The following is a 23651-nucleotide window of genomic DNA, read 5'->3' as shown; positions in this document are numbered from 1 at the left end:
CCATCCTCAGCATTTGTGTCTCTGACACCTCAGATGACTGCTTGACAAAATCTGGCTCCTGTTTCCTATGCTCTACCCATGCATCAGTAGCCTCAGAATATAACATGGTACCACTGCAATCAGTCAGTCGTTATCAGTCAGCCCTCACCCTTGTATCTTTTGAACCTTACACAATGTAAACTGAGCTTGAAAAAGGTGGGAAAGGAGGAACCATTACTTTTCCATGAAAAGTAGTTTGATGAAAGGAAAAAGGCTCACACTAAAGCCCCTATCCAACTTCCTTTCTGAATTAAAACACCGGCAACTTGGTCATCACATTTTCTGTGAGGGCTCCAGACACAAACAGCACATACCCAAGGTTAGATGGCATGTATTGCCTCTACTCAGCAGGGAATATTTGCGAAGTGGGAGCTGGGATTGTAAGAAAGAATGGTCAGAAGGTGGCAAAGGCCAAAAAGGAGGAGAAAACCAGTTTCACTAGTATGTGTGCGGGTGGGATGGTGTTCCCTAGTTCTGTGATTTCAGTAAAGATGACAAATTTTCAATTGCAATAATTTCAGTTTAAAACATTTCCATGTTTTGAACCACAGAAGAGCATTTATCCTTTTAGTACAGTTTTAAAGAAAGGTAGTTTGGTTTGGGTTTTTTTCCCCATGATATGCAATTAAAAAAACAATGTCTTTTTCAGAGCATAAGATAAATCTTCTAAAATAGAAAATGAGATAAGACACTGCAAGATCCTTTAAATGACACACAGGATGAGTAACAAACAAACAAGTTTACAAAATGAAGACATTTTGAAAGCAGTAGTATTTAACAAGTACCATTTCTAAACAGGCTTGTCTTATTGTAGTTATTTAAAAATCAAAGTTCACAACAGCAACAGTTCAAAAAAGATGTCCATTATTCATATTTATACTTGGTGGATTAGAATTTTTGTGAAATGAGTTGTCTAACATTTAAAAGGCCTGCAAGTGATCACTGCAGCAACAGAATTTAGGCTAACATTTTGTTGAAAAGAGAGCAGAAAAATCATGGAGAAACATATGCTTTGTTGGTATATCCTGCTTTGACAGGAATTCTTCTAAATAATGTGCAAGAATCATCTCTTTCTAGTAAACAATTGAGAAATACTTTATTTGTGAGGGAAATTAGTTCTTATTTTTTTCTGAGTCAGTAGTCAGTAACTAAAGAAAGGAACCTTTCCAAGAAAGGGAAGCAAAAAGTAATTAAAGCAAGCAGCAAGTTTGAAAACTTTAGTGTTCCTTGGATATTTTCAAAGTGGACCTTCTTTACTGATGAACAGTTGCAGAAAAAAAAAAAAATAAAGAACAGATTATGAATAGCCAAGATTCCTAGTGATCTCACTGGGAATTACACATTTATTTGGAAAGCATTAAAGGAATAAGATTACAGAAGAAAGACCTGATCCAAATTCCATTATGTAAATGGAAAAATAAAATTTTGTTGTCTTAAAAGGAAATTGAATTGAGCCTTTAGTTCCTAGTTAATGAGATACTAGTAAATGTTGAGAATTGCAGGGGAAGTGATAAAGGAGAGATGCTATTTTGGGTTGGGTTAGGTTTTTTCATATTAAATACTTACTTAGGTTGTGATTTACTCAAGATTTATCATCATAAGACTCTTCCTCCTACTGACTACTATCTAAAGTGCCATTCAGATACAATGGAAATGGGGCATATCACAGATTCTAAATGTTTCATTAGAGTCTATGGGTGAGCAAAGAAAGCTATTTAACCCACATAGGATCCATTGCTTATTCCACACAATTTATTCCTTTCTTCAATAGCACACAGTTATTGCTGGTTCTAACGGCATTACCTGGTTTGAAATGAACACTTCATAGATTCCTCTTTCTTTTACAGTTGGGGCACTTCTGTGATTTGTTTGATTCCACTGAAGTTGCTTTTGTTAGTACATGGAGTCACCTAAATGCATGCCAAGGCTGAAAGATGATCTCACAAACAGGTTCTCCCACCACTACTAAGTAACACTTAGGCCAACAGGACTCGTACTCTGCACACATGTCCTAGAATCCGAACCCAACTCCAAGATAAAGGAATAACCTTTTGTGCTGCAAGGTTCTCAAAACTCTTGGCTTTTGCTGGACCCAGAATAAGTTCAAGGCATTCAGCAACCTGGTCTTCAGAGCAGGACTGTTCTAGCAGCATATCACAGGCATAAGACTTCTTGTTTCTTCTCTGAAGTTATAGGTACACACAAGGGACTACAAATAATGTGAATTTCAAGAGAGAAACAGGCCCATTTTGATCTATTTTTCTTTAAAATTAATAAATTCAGGCCGTGTATAAACTATCCAGTCATATCCTGTAAAAGTTTAAACAGTGAAACCACAAGGGAAAATAAACTAACATCTCTTCCCTTTTTATCTTAAAAGTGTCTGAAATGAATTGGTTGCTAAAGAAACCTGATATAATTGTGACAGAGTGTTTTGAAACCCTTAGTGGAGTTCATCTGAAACCTCAGCATAACAAGTGGCCTCTTATCTGCGTACTATTCCAGGAAGAAATGCATGGCATTTCGTCATCACAGCTGAAAGAGTAGCTGGCTCTGCACGTAGGCTAGGCGAGAATAAGAGCCCTCAGCTATAATGAGGGCACGCTGGTAGCTAATGCTTAGTCAGAGGCCATTTCCTTTTGCCTTTGCTACTGCTTGCAGGAGTTGGAATGCAGGAAAAGGCAAAAGCTAAAGTGAACATACTGAAGGTCAATGTTTACCTTCTGTACTTTTTCTCAATGAAGATTAATTCTGAAGACATGGCACATATGCATTAATGTGGTGACATCCTAAACCACCCCCCCTATTACAAGAACTTTAAGTAGCTTTATTTAATGTGGCAGTTCATGAGCAGAATTACTTAAAGGAGAGAGAATCATAAAAAAGCAGATGTCTCTTTTTTTTTAGTCTGACATTTAAAGGCAAATTAGTAAGTGGGAGTTTAATATAGATATTTCCTTGTGAACACTGATCTTGAATTTCCAAGCAGGCAAACCGACTTTCTCCTTAATAAAGCTGTTGAAACAGATAACTTGTAGGAATTACTTCAAAACCAGAGATGAATCTTCATATGTGAGGGAATATGCTAAGGAACATTTCTTTTTATAGGCTTTTCCTCTTCTGTACATCCTGATGATCATAGAATGACTGATGTACTGTCATTATGCTTTTTAACATAAGAATCCGCGTAATTTGAACATGGAATGATTAATCAATAGAGTATGGAAATGTTAAATATGAATGTGTAGCAATGTTCAGGCTGTAAGTTTGCAAGACACTTCATTCAGGACTACATTTTGCTTTCTTACTCTGCCTGCAGAAACGTTGGCAATTATTGTGAATTTAATGAGCTATCACTATGCTGATTTAAGCATACAACTATATGCACTGTACTACTGAGCACAATGGACTGAGTCATTTTACATACATGCAGTTGCTGGTCTAAATAAGGGCTAGATTTGACTTGTTCTATTTAACTCACTGGCTGAACTGAAAATAGTTGGCACAGATTTTTCTCAGGAAATTCAAACTTACACAAGCAGAGGAAAACATTGCAAATGAGATGCTGCTGTGTTCAAAAATTCATCTTGGGTAAAACTTTAAACCCTAGAAATAAATCTTGTTTTCAATTCTCACAAATAGGCTTTTCTATTCAACTCTGAAGGTTTAAAGCAGTTGTTAATCAAATACTGTACACAGCACTAAGCAGGAAAGTGTTCAGTTATTTCTGAAACATGTTATTTTGAGGCTGTGTTTGAATCTTCCATATTTATGTGATGAGAGTTATGTCACAAAGTTAATCATTCCCAGGATGCTAGCATTTGGGGTAATGAAAAACTTCTTGTGCAAGCAGTCATTAATCAGTGAGTCTAACATTGCATAATGCTTTCTGAAGCATGTGTTATGTGATCAGAGTACAAGGCTGCATAATACAGCAAAGTGTTTATGCCATATGCTGACCTTTTCTAAAGCAGAAATGGAGCCATGTGATGTGCTGCTCCTGCCAGCATTTGCTTATTGCCAATAATTAAGTTTGATGATATGAAGAAACACAAACTTGTATTGCTTTAGAGTTCTAAAAGGAAGAAGCTTTGAAGTTTTTGGCACTGTAAAGCAAAAAGATAGCCAACTTGGCTTGGATACACTACCGTTGTCCATTATAGGCACCGCCCATCAAAACTGGAATCAAGTGCCCTGCTCAAGTGGTTACTGGCATTTGTGTAAAGGAAAACATGTGCATTGTAACAGGACTGCTGTATTAACCAGAAGAGCATAAAGGTCACAGGAGCAAAGCAGCCAAAAGCATGCATGGTACCTCAAATCTCAGAACAGCATTATTACATTTGATGTTCTTGTGCAATAGTGCTAGTAAGCAGCTATTACTTAATCTCCTACCAGTATTACACAAAACTATACTTGCGAAATACTTCAGATAAATATGCTGTAATTATACGAAATATAAAAACATGTATAGGGCAAAATGTTTTTGTAACTCTAAACACACATACCTGTGGGGATGTGGTTAGAGTGAACTATTTTAAAAATTGAATCAATGCTTTAAAAGCTTCTATGAATAACTTTAAAACTATGTGGTGGAAGAAGAGTGGACATATGACATATATTTTATATACTATGCATACACACATACACACACATACTAGAGTGTGATCAAAAGCTCTGTCCTGTATACAGCTAGTTTGTGTCTGTTGGCAGAGTAAGGCTACTGAGCTGGAATAACCAGCTTCATACAACTTTTTTAGCACAGCCAGCTGTACTTACGCCACTGTTGCTCCAACACCACTTCTCCCCTCACTTGCCAGTGTTTCCTTCTCTCTCACTTATGACTGTCTTTCCTACTTTGGAGAGCTAGTACAGACTAGCTCAAGTGGGGTTGCCACTATATTGTATTATCTATCACCTGTTAATAGCATCTCACTTCTATCATGTGAACTATGATATGGTACCAATGTCTGAAAAGTGATTTCTGATATCCCTTGCTTACAGAGAGGAAGTATTTTCAAGCTTAACTAAGAATCCAAAAGAGTAAAGCACACTAGAAACACAATCACAAAACCAAAATGTCTGTATACAGAGACACACATGTCCTAGTCTAAAATTTAGATTCTCAAAATTCCTGCTGAGATTCTGCATCAGGAAGCGATGATATTAGGCAACTACACTTAGAAAATGCTGTATCCAAGGCCTTTTGGGATTAATGAATTAAACCTTCCACATCTAAGAAGTCTGACTTATTAAGGATATTCACGTTTAGCAGACAGGAGTCTGTACAAAGAAGATGCTGGGGACAAGAGGAAAGTGAGCAGGTATCCCATCCTTGTTACAGTATCTGTTATAAAATCAGTGTGATACTTGCTGCAGGTGGGAACTCCAAGACAGGCCTTACCTCTATAAAGTATTAGGTGGAGGTCATTATCTCTACATCCCAATAAATTAACTAGTATAATAAGCAATATAAGTAGAGAAATTTCATCATGCGTAACTTCAAAGAATCCAGTGAACAGGTCACTACTGTAGGAAAGTTTGGCTGAGGTCAATTAAGTGAAAAAAGAGAGCAGAATCTGAGTTGCTTTGTGTTTCATGAGTCCTCAAACTACTGAGAAGTTATATAGATGGAAGTGCCATAGCATATCCTCTTTATTTGTTCAAAAAAGGACTGAAGTCATATACGATATGTAAAATCCAAAATGGAGAAAGGAATTGCATTCCACTCAAAGTGGAAAACACCCATGTCCATGTGTTCATTTATGAACTTGTAACTTAGACAGAATCCTTGTTATGTTGTTTTTATGGCTTCTGCCGCCTTTCATATGTTATACAGACACTCTAGGAATCACATTTGGACATTACAATCTCTACTAGTCTTTTGGGTACAGAAGTCAGGTGCTGTAACTAACCAATAGAGAAACACCTACTTTGGGGAGCTGCTCATGAAGATACTAGAAATGACTGTGTTGAAATTAACTGAGATCTTAGAATGCAGCCTGAACTCACCCTACAAAATCTCTTTCATATACACTCTTCCAAGACACACTGCTTCTTGGAAGCATGCTCCCTTATCTCTCTTTCACCTCTACTCAGATGGAGTGGCCAAAAGATGGTAACTACAGGACAACACGTAACTAGCTGGGGGTACTCACATGCATTTACAAAAATTCCTTCCATTTTGAAGACAGTAGTCCCAGCAGTAAAGACTTATTACACAAAAGATGGAGAGTCAAACCCTTTTAACACAACCCTATAGATGTATTATTAACATTTATATGTCATGAAAAAACAACCTCCACAACTCTATCCTCACAATTATATTTTTTAACTTTGTCCTTCTAAGCACAGAAGAGACACATTCTAAAAAAATTTGTACAACTGGCATCAGAATTTTTAACATACTAAAAAGAATTGAGCCAAAGATGATATCACAAAGTCCCTTATGCTTAAGGGAAAATGTTAAATCAATTAGCAGTTGCCAGAATACAGAAGCAACAATTTGCTGTATAAGTTCCTTATAAAATAACAAACTTTCCATGTTCTTCTGAAAGTTGTTATATTATGCAACAAGAAAACTTCACCATACTCTCAGCAACAAAAGCTTTATTAGCATACGCCTCAGAAATTATAATCAAAGGACAGTACTCACTAGCAAGAACTTTGAAGAGTTTATAAACATACATATACTGACTATGCCTTAGAGGGTTAATGTACTATTTTGAACTCAAGTATTGCAAATAGGAGTTAGCTTTGACACAGAATGTTCACACCCTCTGTAACAAATTCTTTTAACATACTTCATATTTCTTCCCATGTGGATGAGTGTCCTTGGAAGAATTATCTCCTAGATAAAAGCTGAAGATGAAATCTAAGTCTAGACTTATTTAAAGAGGGTAGACACTGATCTTATAATCTGTGACAGTGGCTGATTAATGAGCTGCTCATGATTGCTGCAGGCCTCTCCAAACTGCAGGAGCAAATGATATTACAGGACTGGGAGGAATGTGCTATCTGGATGCCACACCTTTGTTGAAACTTAAGAACTCACTTTGACTCCTGCTACATTTATTCTAGCCTTGAACTACCATATGTACACAACCAGATACACGGTAACACATGCATACCCTCACTACTGGCCTGCTGCTTCTGCAGCAGAATTTCTGTGCTACAGAACACATGGTAAGTAAGCCCACTTGTAGCAGTCATGGTACGTGCTCTGTGGGGTCCTCTGTTCTGCTGGCTGTTGTCTTGCACAAACAAACTCAAAACATCCTGAAGCAGAATAGCAGTATCACATCCTGAGGGATTGATTTGGTCTGACAGTCTGGATAATCTTATTTACATGTACACAGATACATATGCACATACACATACACATGCATGCATATGACATGCCAGTATACACACACATAAATTATAAAGCATAATGAACACATTGTGCAAACACAGCACATTCTGCATAACTACAGAAACTCCTATTCAACTCTGTTCCAAGGTTGAAACAGAGCATGATTTAAATCGATAACAAAGGTATATTACCTAATCTTTAGTGATAAAACAGTAGTTTCTGATTACATATTTCAAACCGCTTTCAGGAAAATTTTTTAAACTCTACTAATTTTGCTTATAAAATACGAATATTCTTAAAATGAAAACAACCTATACCAATTTTTAAAACTGGTCCCTGCATATTCATGTCTGAGACGTACGGGAAAGAAAAGCTAACAGGGAAAAAAAAGGCACAAACAGAAAAAATGTCATTGTAATCCCACAAAATAAACATGAGAAATTTTATTACCTTTAGCTGAAAACAACTCTTCTTTTGGTTTATCTGCTTGCCATTTTTCGTTTTCTCATGTTTGGAGATAGTTCTCTTTCTAAATGTGTGCAGAAAAAGAACATCTTAACCACATCATAATGAACTTTATCACACCCGGAGTACACAAACTGTTTCAGCCTCAGTAGACAATGAAATCCTATAGCTTTTCAGCAGTGTCATTAGGTTCAAGAACAAGGCTAAAATTCCACAAATGAGACATGAAAGCACATCCTGTTCAATCCACACCACTCAAATGAACAATGATTTTATTAAAAATTGTAAATAAAACCCCTCTCTAATCTCAGCAGACATCTTTTCAGAGATTTTCTTGCATGAAAAAAAATGTGTAAGTAAAGACTATGTAGTGCCAAATTAAGATTTTAACCACTCTTTTCATTCTACATCTCTGAGTTCGGTTTAGTATGTGAAGTGCCAGAATACTTTACCAAGCATGATATTCTGTCCTCTCCTGTGGTGATCTCTCCAACAAATGTGATTATGATTAAATGCATTAAAAAGCAACGAGTAAAATATGAGACTGAGTAAAATATGTAGCAGTTGAGAATGATCCTGATGTTTACTCTTCTAAATGCAGCTGGTTAAAAGCAGCTGTAGAAAAGCATTGACATGAACCTCAATGCAGGACTATGACTAATTTCACATAGACTGACAGAATTTCAACAATAACTGGGCACCAATGACTACAAATGTCATGCAAAGGTTCCATATAAAACATCTCCAAAAGTACTTAACTGTATCATTACATAATCTTAGAATAAATAAAACACACATTTTTTCATTACAGATGAGCTACTCAAAAGCCTTGGACTACAGTCATGCAGACAATCATGAAAACTTTATCCAGAAATTTAGTAAAACTATTAAGAATGTGAGTTACTTCAGTGATGTTGAAAATATAAACAGTTTTCTATATTAAAGGCTAAAATTATATGTGTTCTATAAAGTCACACATTAATTTCTGCATGAAACTGAGAATTTCTAGGCAATTCAGTAAGCTGAACTTTAAAAAGCTGAGAAGTTATCAGCTGATAACTAATAATGGATAATGGACCTACCTGTGTTACTCAGTGAAGTGTAGAAGAACTCACTACCATTTGAGCTCAGCAGAAACAGGAGATAAAGCTGCTTATGTCTAGGGACCTTTCAGAAAACCAGTGGAGACCAGGGCTCATTCATCCATGAGGTATTGAGGAGAAAAGCATGGCTTTACCAGGAACTGAAGGTTTTGAGCCTAAGTGCTTGAAGGAGGATTTGCCAGATCACACCTTTCATAAGGAACAGTCAGCCTTTATATGAGCATTTTTGTTACAAATAACCAACCTTCTCATGGAAGTAGAGTTCTAATACTACTATTAATTATGAGTACTACAGCCATCATAACACGTCACGTAATAAATGAGGCAGTAAGTGATTAACACATCTTTTGCTAAAATATTGTTCCTCCAGAACTACTTCAACATCACTCCAAAGCATCTTTAAAAACTGTCCTACTAATACTCACTTTGTGCTAAAATTCAAACTGTTGACTTCAAAGAAGGAACTCAAATTGCTATGATATGACACAACACTATCATCTCCTGAGAAAATGAATGCAGAGACCCCTGTGACAGTAAAAATATTTTGAGATCAAAACTACTAGTTAAAGGTATGAATCCAAACAGTCATATGCCATGGTATTTAAGTTATTAGATGTTTTTAAATAGACATTAGCAGAAGCTACTTAATCAGTGCTTGGTAGAAACAGAGGCAGCTCAATAACCAGACTGTATATCAAAGTTATGAAACAGAAACACATCAGCGTGCGCTTAATATTTTTTTCCTATTAACATAATTATTTTGTAGTCAGTAAAAATGAAAATGACATGTTAGCATTTCAAAAACATGAGAAAATGACCCTCTAGGCTTTATATAACTATCAAAACAAGTACCAGTACTTTATTTGTAAATTATTGTGCAAGAAATGATCAACTCAGCAAGTTTACCAGTCAACAAAGTGTGCGCTCTACCAGTTATAATCAATTTGCATGTAATGATATGTCTAAATATGAATTTAAATGAGTTCTTGTCATTTCATGTTGATGAGCTGCTTTATCATCATAGATATGGACAGTGACCATACCTAATGTTGCAGAAAAAGCAAAGCATGCACAAGTTTCATGAGCCAATGGTAACCCAGAACGAATAAATTTCTTTTTCATACAAAAAGACAGCCTTGGACTGCTAAGCCATATTTATTTTCCAGTTAAATTAACAAAAATACTTTCTACAAGGTTATTTCCAGACATTTGCTGTATATGCTGCATCCACTGCAAATACACAGTATGAATCACAAGTTTTCTTACCTTGAAACCCACTGCATTTTTCTTGCAATGTATGAAAAAAACTCTGAGGCCACCACAAAATAAAGAACCTTTCAATATCACCCCTGTTCTATATAAATATACATTCATAAAACTTGCAAAAGGAATATTCTGGAGATTAAGATAATTCTAGGTTCTATTACAGCACATTGGTCATATCCCTGCCCAACCATCTTTAATACAATCATCAAAAATTTAAAATAACTGGGTCAAGTGAAATAAAGTTCCATTACAGTCCTGATCAGATGATATGTTGGAAAAATGCAAGACAAAGACAGGTTTAACAGACAAGAATGTATAATTAAAGGCTGGCCTCAAAATTGTCTTAATTTAATACAATTAAATTAATATAATGGCAACAACTTTATCAAAAGGACACCATTAAGTGCTAAAGTGAATTTCATTTTGCTTTGGATAGAGAAAGTAAGATAAACAAAGCATAACATTTTCTAAATGATAATCCTTTTCATTTCCCTTACTTCTACTAATAATATACATATTCTGATAGAATATTCAAATATATTTTTTTTACTGATATACAGAATCATTTAAATGCATATTTGGTACAATTTCTTATTTTTGGTGTTCAGTAGTTGCTTTGTTTTGATAAAATGATACAGCAGATTTATGCTTAACATCACAGATACATTTTGTCTATGTAAAGAATTACAGAGCTTTTTCAATTGTGGAATGGTATGTTTCATACATGTGAAATTTTAAAAATGCTGCATGAACCTGTGACTTTGCCAATACATAGATCAACCATCAGAAACTGTAATGAGCATGAGCTGACACACATTTCTATCCTGACTTCGTACAAGTATGGACACATTCAAAATGTTGTAACATCTGTATGATTTGTTGTTACTTTGGTGACTGTGATATTCCAGGTGCAGATGCAAAGTGCACCTTAATGGTCCTCATAGAAGTGCTTTTATCCCCCTGTATTTTAAAGGCATCAGATTCTTTTATTCTCCCTTGTAGCGAGGAGGTCTCTTCTCCTTAAATGCAAGAAGGCCTTCCATTCTATCTTTTGTTGGGATAGTCTGCAATGAGCAGATTAACAATTCATTATTGACACCAAAAACACTACCAAAAAAAAATTTTCATACAAATCTTAGTTCTTGAATGCATCCAAGATGTATCAGAAAAATTACAATAGAACAGAAAAACTAAAACTATCTAGTCAGATACAGGAATGTATTAGACACTTCAAGGACACGACAAAAGATTGACAAACAATTTGGGTTTCTCCAAAAGATGAGTTTAAAAAAGTCTCCAGGGTTTGTGTGAGTTTTTTTGGTTGGTTGGTTGTTTTTTTGTTTTTGTTTTGTTTTGGGTTTGTTTTGGGGGGTAGGGGAAAGCAAGTTTTGGGTTTCTTGGTTGGGTACATTTTGGGTTTTTGGGATGGGGAAGAAGGTAATTAATCTGATTAACCCATCTTAAATAAGCATATAATGCAGATGCTTCTATTTCCATCATAAAATACTCGTCTCAAAGTCCAAGAACATATAATCTCAAACACATCATACCCATGTTTCACTGGCAAAGAGGTTTGTCTCAAATTTTTATTGGTTAGCACATACGCCATTAGTGGCACATGTTAGTGAAGTGTCCTTTGTATTATTTCATGTTAAACCAAAACAAAGCAAAAGCAAGGCTGTCCTTCGACTGGCATGATAGTGTATGACTGGCTAGGTGTATGGCTGGTACTGCTTCACCATCTTCACCCTGAAAGACCCTGAAAGTACTGGTATGGATGTGTTATTGCCCTGACCTACACCTCCTCCCTTAAATTCCTTACCAAATCAGACCAAATAGATGGGAGTTTAAATAAAATGCCAAAAAGTTTGCAGAATAAATCACAGAGCAATTTGTAGTTGAATTTCTGCATGCTTCATAACAGGCATCAACAAAGTTTGTTTTCTGTGGATTTTTAATGTAATCATATTTACATACCTGAGCATAACAAGCTTCTTCAATTGCTAAACCTGTTACTAAGTCGACCTGAAAAATAGAACACAATGGTTTTTAAAAGATTTTTAAAAATTTATTATATACTATTTCCTAACACCTAACATAAACATTGTGGTTTTTATATGCTATGTACTAAAATACTTCTGCGAAGCTCTTCTACACTACTTTGACATAGAAATTCTACACTGACGTGGTAAGAGTGGTTAGTATTTCTGTAACAGACTCCTGATTTGGCAATACAACTAGCATGCAATACACTAAAAAAATATCTGCTCTCTACTAGTATTCATCTGGTTAGGTAAAAACCATTCAGTACCTGCATATTTATAATAATTTAATTTTCTACAGGGGAAAAGATGCATTGCATGATTATTTAAATTTTTTTCTGAAACCATTTATCTTCAAAATGTCATATAAAAACAGGATAGTACACCACAGAATAAACACATATTCAAGTTCAAAAGGATTTAAAACAGAAAAATAGAGGCCCATGTCTGTCTGTTCTGCATCATCATCATCATCATAATCTATTTTTAATATATTTATTTTCTTTCTGAGCTGTCCAGAACATCTGAAAAGGCTGAATTTTGGTCTCACTATTTCTCCATCTGTCTTAAGCAGCAAATCCTGCAAAATTCACTATCTCTCCACTTGATCACTGAATGGACTATGGCTATGCACCACAGGCAGTTTTCAAGTGGAGGTAAGTTATAGGACAAGTTATCAAAGGAAGCCATGAAATGTGTGCCATGGCAGTTTTTTAACAACAGCTTGGACAACCACTTGGCTTGATTGGTTTTGATACAGTAGATCCTGTCTTGGGCCTCAAGACTGAACTAGAGATGGTCATTCTGAGTCCATCTAACCCTATCAACCCTAATTCTATAAAGACCATTATTTTGACCTTTCAATCCACTGTATCTGGTAGTCAGATAACTTGTAGCATTTTGAACCTTGGGTGTTGAAATAAATCTCAAATTCCACCATTACTTGCTGTGGAAACCTAACATAGTCTTTGTGCAATGGCATCTGAGTTTAGTTCTCAGGCCACCATTTACTCATGTTATGCTTTGCTGAACTCACTGATTGCTTTTGTGACTTTTAAGGAAAAAGGACAAATTCATCTTCTTGGATTTAGATACTGCATGTGGTATGATCCTCTTTCCCTTGTACCAGACTGAGCTAAAAAGTGTCCTGGTGCAGAGCCTAACTTTAAATATGAACAGACCTACTGAACTCAGCATTAGGGTACATACACCTAAAGTAAAACACATTTCCAGATAGCATGGCAATGGAGTGGCAATCAGAATTGAACATGAAAGCAGGGTCCAGGTACAATTTTAACACTAACCGCTACTAAGCTGTTAAAAATAAGTAACGTCTCCTTAGCCTTTAACTTCACCAGTTACTAAACTGAGAGCCTGACAGACTTGACACGGCATGACTTTGATCATTTTTCCACCTGAGATTTGAAACACAATTTGTTCATAGTAGTTTATGTATACTTTCTTCTATTAATAATTAGGAGAGTACACTACTCTTGAGGTTACTAAGCCTAGTTACAGAAATCAGCATCTCAGGAGTCTGAGATATAAAAAAATTACATTTTGTTCTTTAGAAAGTTTTTGACCAAAGAGAATGAGAATGAGAAAATAAAAACACCTCTTGAAAAAGAATTTCACCACAGTACAACTGTTGCCAGCCTTCTTCCGGCCTACTGTCATGGAAAGTACAGATCCTTACCTCCATTCCCTGATTGATAGCCAGTTTTGCAACTCTCATTGCTACTGGTCCCTAAAATGAAAGAAAAAGTTTATTTACATCAAAAACTGCAAGATTTGTAACTAAAGAGTCGCACATCAATATTCTTTTATTAGGATAATCTAGACTTTGGAGTTGCATTACATTTATAGTACATAAGTAATATATCCTAGATTTTATCAATATAGTAGACATTTGCTTCTAAAGTGGTAGTTTGAATATTGAGAAAAAGTTAAAGTATACTATTTTTAAAAGAACTTAATTATTGTGCTTGATTTATGCTTCAAAGGTGTTGAGTGTGTCCTTTATCAAGGCTCAGATACATCATTATAGGTCTTTGCAAGGTCAGACCTCTGTCCCTACTATCACACAATGGAGGCATGTGAAAATATGTAATAATGAAATAAAATTAATTGATGCAAGCTTCAAACCTACAGTATGCTATTGCAAAGCCTGCTCTTGTCAAGACAACTCTCTCAAGAGTCTCTGAGATCCCCAGAGAGCAGAGGGATTTCCACATTTGCCTCCAATGTCCTGCAGAACTGCAAGATGTCCTTGGGAATCATCTCAGCCTTGAGCCTATCCATCAGCATCAGCTTCTGGATGTTCAGGCCTGCTGATTTGGGAAAAGCCAAATGCTTTTGAGGCAGTGACTTTCCAGAACCACTGTAGGTTAAATTTTTTACTGTACTTTTAATTTTTGTCTTTCTGTCAAAGTGTTCAAGACACAAATAACTATCATTAAAAGCCAAACCTAAGCTATAACATTTTACATTTCCAGTAAAAGTTTTAGCTGTTATACTCGTGATCCAATAAAGTGGTTCACTAATTATTTTCTTTTTCGTCCTCCTATGAATTTTCTACCTAGGACCTTTTGCCTCTTTTCTGAGGAGTTCAACAACAACAAAGTAATCTATTAAAATAATTGTTATACTGAAAAATAAAACCTGTATAATATTTTTGTTCTTTTTAAAAGTTGAAAGCCAGAACACATGAAGACACAGACCAGATCATGGAAAGATGAGGACTGACAGAGGTTTTTTCTTCATGACGAAATAGTTTCAAAATAACACCATTCAACACAAGAAAGAAAACTTCTTATCACTTGTCACATAACTAGCACAGCTTTTTGATGCATAATTTTGTGACAGTTCTCTTTAATAAAACTGTTTCTTTTTCAGTCTTATTATTTGGTAAAAACTAAAAACCAAAATAAAAATAATTTGTTATACCTGAGGTAAGAATTCTCTTGCCAGAGCTAATGCTCTTCTGTATGCAGCATCCCCTGCTTCATTCTGTTCTACCACATGGCTAATCAATCCTATTGATTTTGCTTCCTCACCATCTACAGTGCGTGCAGAGAAGATAAGTTCTTTTGCCAATGACACTCCAATTGTGCGAGGTAATCTTTGTGTCCCACCTAGTTTGTAAAAACAGAAAATGCAACTATTAGTTTTCCATGTATCATATCACAAATGTAGATGCCTTGTTAATTTTAAGTATTTTCATTTCAAATTTCATAAGCATTTACATAAACATATAGAAATTCAATTAGTGTGAAGGCATTATTAAGTACCTTCTGCATTTTTTCAGACTACATCTACATTGAAATCAATTACCCTGTTTCTTAGAAAGACATGTAAATAACTGAAAAGAGGTACGATTAATAGAAATTCTGTTCTATTACAGACAAGTTACCTTACTCATATCAGTCAAAAGCTGAACAAAAACTACTTGACAGTAATTAACATAGCCAAACCCTCTGTTTCTTTTTAACACTACATATTTTTATGATACAGATCACCACTTCCAAAGAACTATAGTAAACAAACCTTAACAAGCCCATTCTAAAATTTCCACCTTAGGGACAATATTTACATGTAAACTAAACTAAAACCACTACTAGGCAATGTCTCTAAGAAGCCATGGTTTTGCCTTGTTTTACTTCCCTATTATTGTTGCAACCTTAAAGTGTGATTACAAAAACTAGAGAAGAACAATGACAAGGTGCAGATCAGTGGAGAAAGGTATCTAACTTTATAACAGTTAGCTGTTCTTAGCACATTATAAACTTATTTGACTATCAGAATTTTCAGAAGGTAAATAAGCAGTAACTACATTAACCAGACATGAAGATTGCTTAGCTGGAGTAACAACTAACTTTTGAGAACAAACAAGCAATGAGAATGTGGGAATAATAGTTATCAAAATGGAAGATGTGGATTCAAATCACTGAAGCACATGTTTGTGAATTAAAATAGTGGAAATGGCCTCTATCCAGGAGAAAAGATTTTGAAAATCACAAGGTCTACCATTTTGCATCTCAAGGTCTACCAACATGCATCTGAAACAAATACTCAATTTATACAGAGTTGGTAAGCAAAAATTTCTTACCAAATAGTTATTTCTGCAAGAGCATGCAAATATATTCAAATGTAGATATAAGTATATATTCAAGAGGAATATTTATAGGAGTTGTTCAAAGCAAGGTGGAGTAACACTGTGCAAATATGTGTTCAGTTAGCAAAATATATTGATTTCTACTACATAATGTTCACTATGCCACCAGTATTTTTTTCAAGCTATTCAGCTCTCTTACTGATGTTTCCTGAAAATACTTTCAATAGCTTCTGAGATAAATAGACTGGAAACAAACTAAAAGTTTTTGTGATTTAATGGTTCAGCTTTCCACTACTATTTTTTTGGAACCACAAGCTTCACTACTACTGTATTCCTTTATATACAATCAGATCTTCCTTTGAAAAATAGAATAGAATAGAATAGAATAGAATAGAATAGAATAGAATAGAATAGAATAGAATAGAATAGAATAGAATAGAATAGAATAGATATTATATAATACAAAATTATAGACTGTTTGGAGCATTTCTGCCTCATGCCTTTCTAGAATATTGGAAGATGATGCCTACAACAAAAACTGAGATACATTATCCAGGCAAAAATTAGGGGTATGAAAAGAATTATTACAACAATTGAAATAAAATTTGTAGAACAAAAGCATTACTAAATACAAATAATATGACATTCACTATGATCCTGCAGTGTTTCAGAGGATTTTAGCAAGTCTGTCCTAATGGTCAAGGGCAACAGCAATTCCATAAATTCTGCTAATTCTGCTAATTTCTAAAACTAACTCAGTGACAGTGCTAGGGGGAAAATTTTATTAACAGCTCAAGGGATGCACATACTCTAAAGTAACCCCCAATGGATCCCAAAAAGCACTACAAATCCTGAAGATTAAGCCATCCCTTCAGCCTTGGCTTCCCTCACTGATGACATTCATGGAGAATGACTAAAGCTGTATCTATCAGACTTATACTGGACCTACATGCCAGAAAAATGTGAGCTGTGTTTTCAAGAAACTCACTGCTTCTGATACGGAGTTGTATCACCACCACCAGCCGCACCCCCACCAAACATTTATTGTTTTTTTTATTTAAATATTGAACATCTTTTAATTTCTCACCCAAATAAGCTGTCACACTTATCAACATCTATTCTTATACACATTTTAAGCACACAGTGGAACATAGCAGATGTCTACCTTATTCTCCTTAAAAATATTTTAGTCACAAATTATTCCTTTTACTGCAGCCATGGAATCTAGAAAAAGGATCTAGTTTGGCTTTTCATCAAAGAAAACTATTTGTCCAAATCATAAGACCTGAAACCATATGAGGCTAAATTTACTGAGTCTGCATCTTCTGCTTCTTTCTTGCATGTATTCCTAATATTTTTCTTTACTTAATTATCTGCCCCTTCCTTTACTGTTTTATCTCTTCTATTACTACTTTACCAGGAAATGCTGAAAACAGTTTCATTGAGCAACAATATTTCATAACTTTGACCAAACAATGGATATGTTGAAGCATGAAATAGTGTTTATAGATTAAAAAAAAAACTGTTCTTGCCAGTGTCTTACACAATAATGATTAAAGAGCAAAAAGAAAGCAGACTATAGTTGTTTGGCTGCCTCCTACACTGAAAAGCCATTAAGCAGAGGAGCATACTTTTTGATAAATATTTACAGAACAGAAGCCAACAGTTCACTGCATCAATTATATATATTCAGTAGTAGGGGTAAGAAACACAAAAGCTGTAAGACCAAATTAATCAAATGCAAACAACACACTAAAATACATCCAATACACCAAAGTTGCATCCATTTACAAAGAAAAAAAGGAGTACACCACAGATAGTTGTTCTGTTTTGGTAATACACAAAGAACACATAATATCTGCCAACTATAATCAGAGCTAAGGGAAGTAACACCCAGTCTTCAAAGAAGTTACTTAACCAAGGCATTTCATCTAAATGTAGTGCAGAATTTGATGGGAGAATAGTTGTTTCATCTTCACAAATTTAATGACATGTTATTTCAAGGACTAGTGATCTGGTATTACTCACTGTGATGATAAAAGTATTTAACATACAGTTGCAATGTAAATGGGTTCTTACCTGAAATGGTATAGAGTAAATGTTGTAATAACTGTAAATAGCATTTTTAGGTACACTAATTCATACTGAAAGTTTGTTTATTATGAAAAGACACAGTAAAAAGAAGACTACTAATTTCTGGTACAAAAACTGTTAAACAGTATTTTTTTAAAATTTAACAAATAGTTGATTTTGTATGAATATTTATTTACTGTGAGTAATTCATCAATTACAAAATATGTACACAACTGGTTTGAATTAAGGGAATTACGTGATAAATGCCCAAGAGTATATCCAACAAGATGAAGCAATCAGCTTACTGGAAATAGATTCATCATTCTGGCAAAGAATATCTACAGTCAGTAGTTTCTCATAGCTGATGGCACTGTCAAAACACATTGGAAAAAATTGTGTTCTGACAAAAAAAAAGTCCAAAATTTAATTCAGTAATAATACTGTTTATTAAATCAAGTAAAAACCAGTCTTCCCATCCCATCCCATCCCATCCCATCCCATCCCATCCCATCCCATCCCATCCCATCCCATCCCATCCCATCCCATCCCATCCCATCCCATCCCATCCCATCCCAGCCTAGCCTATCCTAGCCTTTGTTTGATTCACAGCAGATTAATTTAACTGACAGGTTTCTAGCTTTCTTCTTTCAAGAGTACTTTGCACATCTTACATCTTATTAATAATCAGTGGTGAAACCAAAGCCAGTCATACACAAACCTTCTAATTAGAAGTAAAATGTATCCTCGTGATTTTTTTGCGGAAAACTCTAAGTAGATTTTTCACTCTTCCATTAAAACTCATAAAAATATGGAATGCAGAATGCTGCTGTTTATAATAATGAATCTTCAACAATGTAAGTCCATAAAAAACTGAATACGGATAGAATTATTATTTTAGTATAACATTTTCAGTCATGTTATGTCCTATTTTAAAGGACTTGTAACACACATAGCTTCTGCTTTTAAAGTACCTGCCATCTGTTGCTAAGTTAAGCAATTTTCAAAATATGAAACATGTCAAAGGTCTAAACACTGTACCTAGATAACATTTAACACCAATTTTTCAACAGATTATTTCCAAGATTAGGTCTTAATTCTGAGAAGTTGTATATGTTTTAGTTAACTTAAATTCAGATAAAAATCTTTATTGGCTCAGGCATCCCCTATTTTGTCTTAGGAGAAAACATGAAGAGCCCTTCCCCAGCACAAACCAGAGAACCAACTAACCAAAACGAGCTTGGACTGGGAAAGACACCCATAAAGATGCAAAAAGATGACAGAGTGAAAATGTGATGGAGAAGAAAATAAACAAATCCCTATTTTCTGTAAGAGGAAAAAAAGCACTGAAATGGCAAAGACTGGTGGTCAGCAAGACCACTCTTATATACAGCCACGTAAGTAATTGCTTGGAAAAAAACTGGATATCTGAGGAAAGACTGAGACAGTGGCCTGAGGCTGAATCAGAGGTTGCTCCAGAGACTGTAATGACTGAGAAAATAAGTGTTTTGAGCAAAATTTCATAGTAGTTTGCCCAATGGGCTAACAGAAGTGTGGCGGGTCAGTCAAGACAAAGCAAGCCCCACAGGCAGGCCAGACACAATCTCCCTAGCTGAGTCCAAGAGGCAGGACAACTTGCTATCTATGCCAGTCTGGCTGTGGCAAACCCCATCTCCATAACAGCCCACTTAATTTGCAAATCAGTCCTTAACTTTCACAATCCGTTCTATTCATCTGCATCTGTGGATCGGTTTATTTAAAAACCTATCTGAAAAATGCCTACACCAAACCGCCATGCGTGGGTGGCTTGAAGATGACAGCTTGAATCAGAAGAATGCAGTACTTGGCTTGAAAATATACGAATGCTTAAGATGCATGAGAGGAAGTGTAAATACACTTTAAGAATTCACTAGCAGTTAAATAATTACAGCTTTTGTACTGAAAGATGAAATGGTCATGTAATTTAGAAAAACTAATTTATTTTCAAAATAAGTAATTGTCTTGTATATTGAGAAAATAGCAGATAGCTTCCTAGCAGATGGCTGTGTGCATGAAATGGATGGAACCAAAGAAATGCATCTGGAATCCAAAGTTTATAAAATGGACTCCACTTTGAAAGGGATTCTGCACCTGGCGTAAGGAGCTCACTCCACATTTCATGCACAGACATGGTACAAACAATTCCACTGTCAGACAAAACACTGTTTGAGAAGCACAGATAGGTGTTACTACTCATGGACTCCCAGGACTTGACACTCCCAGTATTGTGAATGCACATGCTGACATATCTTACTTGGTTTTAAACTGAAATTCTTTGAGAAGAAAAACCCCAAACAAACAGAAATGCCACTGTTCATCTACTTCATCTCCCTTTTACTTAAGTGTACACAAGTGCAACAAGCATGGGCACACAGAGATAATCAGTAAGACCATGTGCCTTCCTGTTACTCCATATAGGAGCTTGGTATTTTGTTTGAGGATGCAGTGAGTCACCATAAACGAAATTCAGAAGTAGATACACATTAAAACATAAGTCTTCTTGATGCAGATAGATATTAATGCCCCACAAGAAGGCATTTTCCAGTTTCAAAATTACACCCACACATTTATGAAGTCATTACTCAGCTGTAACAACAGGTAGGAGGTTTAGACCAGTGCTGCACTGTATCATCATACTTCATAAGTCATGTGGGATTTATGCGTACTATTAAGTAAGAACTTTTATTTAACTTGTATTTTAAACAAATAATTTTACTAGTCCACATTTGTGCACTTTTCAATTGACTATAACAACTAAACTTAATTTGATGTGAAAAATAAAGACAAGAAAAAAACAGACATGAGAAAAAACCTGTCACTACCTAGGGCAAGTGAAAAATTAATTACCAGGATAGTATCCTATTTTAATCCTATTTTAACTTATATTTTTAATCAGATCACAGTCTGAAATTGGGTCAATTTCTATAGTTTTCAGTGGATGGAACTGTACTGAAATGAATAAACAACATGCAAAGCAAAAAACAGACTAATAAATCTGAAATCTTCACTGCTCAAAAGCAAGTGACTTGAATGTTTTCCTCACTTCAGTGCTCTTACAGAAATCTACCATTTTATTCTTCCATACAGCAAAGAAATCTGCTAAAACCCCCAAACCAATTCCTATTCCTTAACCCTATTCTTTCTCCCATTCTGACTACTATCAAATTAATCTGCTTTCAACTCTTTCAGAGTAATGGGTTTTTAAGAATTTATGTCTGAAATTATTCATCCCTGAAATTCTGTGACTTGAGCAGCACTAAAGACAGGAGAATTGGTGGCTAATATTATGGAAGCTCAGGGAAAACAGCAAAGTCAATGGGACAGCAGGAAAACACAGTCTCATCTGGTTCAGCTATCAAATCCCAAGAAAGCACAGCACTCTCTCTCCTGATAATTATATGCAAAATGAGCTTGTACATATGAAGCACATTTTTCATATTAAGTAAAATGTCCTCCCAGCAGAGGAAGCACACACTACAGCTACACTGCAGCTAATCTAGTAGTTAGGCTGTAACAATGTCTACAACAACTTGGGGGTGGCTTTGAAAACAGAGATTCTAAAAAAAACCTGGCCAAATCCTTCAATACTGGCATGCATTAATATAGCAATATGCAATGCAAAAAGGAAATTCTTCCATAAACTGGAACTTGAGATACATTACTATCAACATTTCAGTTTAAAGCCAGTTCCTGTGCAACACTACAGAAATGAAGTACATTAAGAAAACACCTTTTATGTTTCTCTCGCCTGCTGCTGTGACATAGCAATACAGGACAGAAGTCACTGTTTTTAGCATGCAATGCAACGTGGCTGTATGCAAAAGCAAGTCTTTCCCCATTGATTAAGAAACTAGTGCTAATCGTATTTTTCTGTCACCTCAACAAACACACGAGTTGGATTTCATGACCTCTACAGTTTAAAGGATTAAAGAAATTAGACATTAATTTTGTTTTGCTTATATCCTACATCCAAATTCAAGGAAGAAAGACATTAGGGGCTCTACATAGGCATGAGGTAATGAAGAAATTAACCCATATCAACAGCAAGAGCTAGAATAGCTGCCCTGCATCTGTAGGGTCCTGCACTGCACTTACTAAAAAACTTAAAAATGTATTTTAATTAACATAAGTCACCAAAAATAGTTTGTATAACAAACACTAAGGTTCAACAAGATAGGGAGCACCACTCACTTCAGACTAGCTGACAGTCATCCTGCTCTTCAGGCACGACTATTCTGGAAGTGAGCAGAGCCCATCAGTGAACACTTTGTGCTTCTACTTGTGGCTACAGCCCTGCTGCTGCTCCTAGTTTCTGGATCTTAGGGAACTCCTACATGCAGATCCTTTGACCCTTCTCTGGCAGCAGTCCATCTGCTTGACAAAAGATTCAGTGCTAGAGCTCTCTCTAACCCTCAGCAGGTTAGGAACATTTTACTGGAGCCTGGAGACATCAAAAGTTTTACTATTGCCTACATGCATTTGAGCAAGCAATTAAAAAACAAAACAAAACAAAACAAAACAATTTTCTCTTGAAATTTGAAGAGAATCATGGAATCTTTAAGGAAAAAAGGTGAACTGACAAGTCTTGCAAGGATCCATTAGCCTGCAAGACCAGAAATTTGATGAGCAAGCATGAACCCACATCACCTTCTTCGCCTCAGTCTTTCTCAGATAAAATTGTATCTTTAGACTTACATTTAGACTTACTACTTCTGTTTCATTTTAAGCCTGAGATGTGCTTCACCCTAGTTCCTGCCAGCCTTCTTCCCTATCCAGACTCAGTTGTAACATTTATTCTTGGAAGTAGACCACTGAAAGGGCTCAGAAATTGAAAGCATTTATCACACCTCCATTTTTAATCCTAGTCAAACATGGTTGTATCTTACCATGCACATGTAATTACACAGAGAGATGTAGGTGTTCTGTGGAGCTCTCTGGTGGAATACCAAAAGCAAGATAAGCTTGCAATGTGCTAGCATGGTCCTTATGCCTTTTTATGTTACAAAACATAAATATTATTTGAGACAGTCTACTTTTCTATCTCAGTCTCTCTTATCTATTTCCTTACCATAAATATCTATTTCTTTAGGTGTTTCTAAGATTCTAAAACTACATTTCTGGTGAAGCAAAAGAAAAATTAATCCAAAACACAACATTAT

The 23651-nt window shown here is 35.5% G+C and overlaps 1 protein-coding gene across 3 annotated transcripts in view; it reads right to left on the bottom strand.

Moving 5' to 3' along the window:
* Nucleotides 1-11213: 11213 nt before the first annotated feature.
* Nucleotides 11214-23651, bottom strand: part of AUH (AU RNA binding methylglutaconyl-CoA hydratase) — a 106813-nt gene continuing 94375 nt past the window's right edge. For 2 of the 3 annotated variants that reach the window (XM_062513248.1, XM_062513249.1), the window contains 4 exons: nt 15216-15403; nt 13966-14016; nt 12205-12252; nt 11214-11291 (listed from right to left, as the gene is read on the bottom strand). In XM_062513248.1, the coding sequence (XP_062369232.1) occupies nt 11214-11291; nt 12205-12252; nt 13966-14016; nt 15216-15403 (365 nt within the window). Of the gene's footprint in view, nt 11292-12204; nt 12253-13965; nt 14017-15215; nt 15406-23651 lie in introns of all 3 variants that reach the window. The other variant, XM_062513247.1, reaches the window with a different exon arrangement.

This window comes from Cinclus cinclus, chromosome Z (genome assembly GCF_963662255.1).
Source record: "Cinclus cinclus chromosome Z, bCinCin1.1, whole genome shotgun sequence".
NCBI classification, from domain to species: Eukaryota; Metazoa; Chordata; class Aves; order Passeriformes; family Cinclidae; genus Cinclus; species Cinclus cinclus.
Note: the sequence above shows the minus strand (reverse complement) of the source record. Positions and strands in the feature narration are given on the sequence as shown.